Genomic DNA, 4,570 nt, shown 5'->3' on the forward strand with positions numbered 1-4,570 from the left:
CATATCTAGCACCTTACCCACTACACCACCAAACAGTCAGTGTGGTGTAGTGGGTAAGGTGCTAGATATGCGAAGATGTATACAGCGCCTAGCTGTCTGGGTTCGAACCCTTCATAATTTATAGAAACCTATTCCACCCATCATCCTATCTACCTACAACCCGTCCTCCTAATAGCACGTCGTATTTTGACGTATACTTTACCTCAAGCCTAAAACTGTCGTACTATAATGTCCCGTTTTCTGTTCGTGGGTCCTCTGGTAGGTTAGGATAAGGCACTTGAGTACGACCATTTCTTGACGTTGGAAACACTTGCGAGAACAGACTACCACCCAACACCTACTCCACCCAAGACCCACCCAGCACCCACTCCACCCAGCCCCCACACCACCCAGCACCCACTCCACCCAGCCCCCACTCCACCCAGCACCCACTCCACCCAGCTCCCACTCCACCCAGCACCCACTCCACCCAGCATCCACTCCACCCAGCACCCACTTCACCCAGCACCCACTCCACCCAAGAGCCACCCAGCACCCACTCCACCCAAGAGCCACCCAACACCCACTGCACCCAGCACCTACTCCACCCAGCACCCACTCCACCCAGCACCCACTCTACCCAGCACCCACTCCACCCAAGAGCCACCTAGCCCCCACTGCACCCAGCACCTACTGCACCCATCCCCGGTCTCCCGCCACAGTAGACTGAGAGCACACGCTGAACGTGTCGCTAAGGGTGACGGGGTTTACGGTACACTGTTGAAAATATTTTGTTTAATCTGGGCAGTATTTACGGTAACGGGTGGTAGGTGGCGCTGGAGCTTCTCAATGCGGCTATTGGAAGGATATTGCCTAGTATTTCTCTCCCAGCCAATACCGAGGGCGTAACTTAAGTTTTAGGGCTCCTCGTTCGCTCCTTCATACACGCTACTGGGTCCTCACTCCCTCTGACGACGTCTGGGGCTCTGAGGGCGACCTCTGGGGCTCTGAGGGCGACCTCTGGTGTTCTTGAGGGCGACCTTTGGTGTTTTGAGGGCGACCTCTGGTGTTCTGTGGATGACTTGGTGTTCTTGAGGGTGACCTCTGGTGTTCTTGAGGGCGACCTTTGGTGTTCTGTGGATGACTTGGTGTTCTTGAGGGCGACCTCTGGTGTTCTTGAGGGCGACTTCTGGTGTTCTTGAGGGCGACCTCTGGTGTTCTTGAGGTCGACCTCTGGTGTTCTTGAGGGCGACCTCTGGTGCTCTTGAGGGCGACCTCTGGTGCTCTAAGGGCGACCTCTGGTGTTCTGTGGATGACTTGGTGTTCTTGTGAACGACCTCTGGTGTTCTGTGGATGACTTGGTGTTCTTGAGGGCGACCTCTGGTGTTCTGTGGATGACTTGGTGTTCTTGAGGGCGACCTCTGGTGTTCTTGTGGGCGACCTCTGGTGTTCTTGAGGGCGACCTCTGGTGTTCTTGAGGGCGACCTCTGGTGTTCTGTGGATGACTTGGTGTTCTTGAGGGTGACCTCTGGTGTTCTTGAGGGCGACCGCTGGTGTTCTTGAGGGCGACCTCTGGTGTTCTTGAGGGCGACCTCTGGTGTTCTGTGGATGACTTGGTGTTCTTGAGGGCGACCTCTGGTGTTCTTGAGGGCGACCTCTGGTGTTCTTGAGGGCGACCTCTGGTGTTCTTGAGGGCGACCTCTGGTGTTCTAAGGGCGACCTCTGGTGTTCTAAGGGCGACCTCTGGTGTTCTTGTGGGCGACCTCTAGTGTTCTTGAGGGCGACCTCTGGTGTTCTTGAGGGTGACCTCTGGTGTTCTTGAGGGCGACCTGTGGTGTTCTTGAGGGCGACCTCTGGTGTTCTTGTGGGCGACCTCTAGTATTCTTGAGGGCGACCTCTGGTGTTCTTGAGGGTGACCTCTGGTGTTCTTGAGGGCGACCTCTGGTGTTCTTGAGGGCGACCTCTGGTGTTCTTGTGGGCGACCTCTAGTGTTCTTGAGGGCGACCTCTGGTGTTCTTGAGGGTGACCTCTGGTGTTCTTGAGGGTGACCTCTGGTGTTCTTGAGGGCGACCTCTGGTGGTCTTGAGGGTGACCTCTGGTGTTCTTGAGGGCGACCTCTGGTGTTCTTGTGGGCGACCTCTGGTGTTCTTGAGGGTGACCTCTGGTGTTCTTGAGGGCGACCTCTGGTGTTCTAAGGGCGACCTCTGGTGTTCTTGTGGGCGACCTCTGGTGTTCTTGAGGGTGACCTTTGGTGTTCTTGAGGGCGACCTCTGGTGTTCTAAGGGCGACCTCTGGTGTTCTTGAGGGCGACCTCTGGTGTTCTAAGGGCGACCTCTGGTGTTCTTGTGGGCGACCTCTGGTGTTCTTGAGGGTGACCTCTGGTGTTCTTGAGGGTGACCTCTGGTGTTCTTGAGGGCGACCTTTGGTGTTCTGAGGGCGACCTCTGGTGTTCTTGAGGGCGACCTCTGGTGTTCTTGAGGGTGACCTCTGGTGTTCTTGAGGGCGACCTCTGGTGTTTTTGAGAACGACCTCTGGTGCTCTGAGGGCGACCTCTGGTGCTTCTATATTTTTTTGGTCTCTCATTCCTTCTATCCTTCTCCTTTCATATTTCTCTCCCGTCCTCCATCTCTCCCTCTCCCTCTCCTCCCTTCTTCCCCCCCCCCCCTTCTCTCTGTCTCTTTTTTTAACTAAGATTAGGGTTCATTAGGGCTGTCTAATGTAGTGTGCCTATTGAAACTGAAAGCAAGAGCTGGTGTGATACCTCAGCTCATCTGACGCCTGCTCCTGGAGACCCATTTATTTCACGAGCCTATTGTATGCACCATTAGGAGTAAACGTTATTCATTAAGTAACAATTATATAAGGAACAGGATGAGCCTGTAGCCAACTGTGTGCCAGAGACTTCATGTGATCACTTGACCTGATGTCCCGTGTATCAACCTGTTGAGCGAACAAGTTACAGATGCGAGTCAGCTTAGGAGTGAATGATCGGCGATGGAGTGATGTTCTTGAGAAAGGCACTACCAGCATGGGACTGTTGGAGGTTGAGAGCCTAGTGATACGGGTATCAATTACTGGTTGTCCACGGAGTTGGGCCAGGTGTAGAACTTTGATGATGGTGGCCTTGTACATAACAGTAAGACCATCAATGTCACGACGGTGTTATATGCTCTGATGTTCAGGCCATTCCCATCAGACTTGGTCAAGACTAGAGATGAGCCTTGCACGGCTCTCCACTTTGTTGAAAAGTCTGATGAATGATGGAAATCATTCATCAAGGCAGGAAATCCCAGAGAGAGAGAGATGCATACTCAAGACGAGAGCAAACTTGTGCTTCATAGAAGGTTTTGTAGCCGCGACTGTCGAGAAGGTGTGAGAGCTGTTAAGAGCTGTTAAGTTTCCTGGCTGCCTTTTAGGCTAGGTTAAACAGGCGGCTCTTCGTTGTCATTGAAGAGTCACACTTCATACCCATAATGTCAATTTCATCAGTGAACTCTCAAGTTTTTTGCCACCTGTTTGCAAGGCTGTCCGATTTGCCATGTGCAGTGTAGTGATCATCCTCGCCTGTGTTTCTTATCAGCTTTCTCAATGTGTTTTCTCTGTTGTGTCAATGTGACCTGCCATCTCCTACCTCAGGTAGAGAGCGGTGAAAGTAGGTGATTGATGAGTCGTGTACAAGTGGGGCATTTCTTCCTTTCTGTGTGTTAAGAGTGTAGTGATGAGCATAGACTTGAGCTTCAGGAATGAGGTGACGAAGGTCATTGAAATAGTATATATATATAACATAAATAATTTTGTAACTAGCGTCAAAAGATTGTTATTTACTTAACTAAACGAACTAGAGGGTTCAGTTCCTGAACCGATTATGTGCCTCTGTAATCCTTTACGCCACCGCCCACGGGATGGATATGGGGTGCATAATAAAGAAAGAAATTGAAATAGATATTAAAATAGATCTTCTCTCTCTCTCTCTCTCTCTCTCTCTCTCTCTCTCTCTCTCTCTCTCTCTCTCTCTCTCTCTCTCTCTCTCTCTCTCTCTCTCTCTCTCTCTCTCTCTCTCTCGTCTCAGCCAACTTTTGAGGTGCCGTCCATTCCCCAGCTTGTCCACGGCTGTTGTCCTCAGACGGGAAATTGGCAACTCATCACGTAATGTCAAGTACAGGGGCGTGGGAGGCTGATCCCCACAGTTGGTGCAGCCTCTCCATCTTCACAGCTGGTGCAGCCTCTCCATCTTCACAGCTGGTGCAGCCTCTCCATCTTCACAGCTGGTGCAGCCTCACCATCTTCACAGCTGGTGCAGCCTCTCCATCTTCACAGCTGGTGCATCCTCACCATCTTCACAGCTGGTGCAGCCTCTCCATCTTCACAGCTGGTGCAGCCTCTCCATCTTCACAGCTGGTGCATCCTCACCATCTTCACAGCTGGTGCTTCCTCTCCATCTTCACAGCTGGTGCATCCTCACCATCTTCACAGCTGGTGCATCCTCACCATCTTCACAGCTGGTGCTTCCTCACCATCTTCACAGCTGGTGCTTTCTCACCATCTCCACAGCTGGTGCTTCCTCTCCATCTTCACAGCTGGTGCATCCTCT

At 52.1% G+C, this 4,570-nt stretch overlaps 1 protein-coding gene across 1 annotated transcript; it reads right to left on the minus strand.

The window, feature by feature from the left end:
- Positions 1 to 927: 927 nt before the first annotated feature.
- On the minus strand, positions 928 to 3,741 carry LOC138366853 (serine/arginine repetitive matrix protein 5-like). Its single transcript, XM_069328140.1, has 2 exons — positions 3,611 to 3,741; positions 928 to 1,840 (listed from the first exon to the last, which is right to left on the minus strand). The coding sequence occupies exons 1-2, from the start codon at positions 3,739 to 3,741 to the stop codon at positions 928 to 930; spliced, it is 1,044 nt and encodes a 347-aa protein (XP_069184241.1).
- Positions 3,742 to 4,570: the final 829 nt, after the last annotated feature.

The sequence above is a fragment of the Procambarus clarkii genome, chromosome 20 (assembly GCF_040958095.1).
Source record: "Procambarus clarkii isolate CNS0578487 chromosome 20, FALCON_Pclarkii_2.0, whole genome shotgun sequence".
Lineage (NCBI taxonomy): Eukaryota > Metazoa > Arthropoda > Malacostraca > Decapoda > Cambaridae > Procambarus > Procambarus clarkii.

Coding starts and splice junctions, on each gene's coding strand:
- LOC138366853 (XM_069328140.1), bottom strand. CDS start 3,741: ATGACCTTCGTCACCTCATTCCTGAAGCTCAAGTCTATGCTCATCACT. Junction 1,841..3,610: donor TTCACCGCTCTCTACCTGAG/GTAGGAGATGGC, acceptor GTCGCCCACAAG/AACACCAGAGGTCGCCCTCA.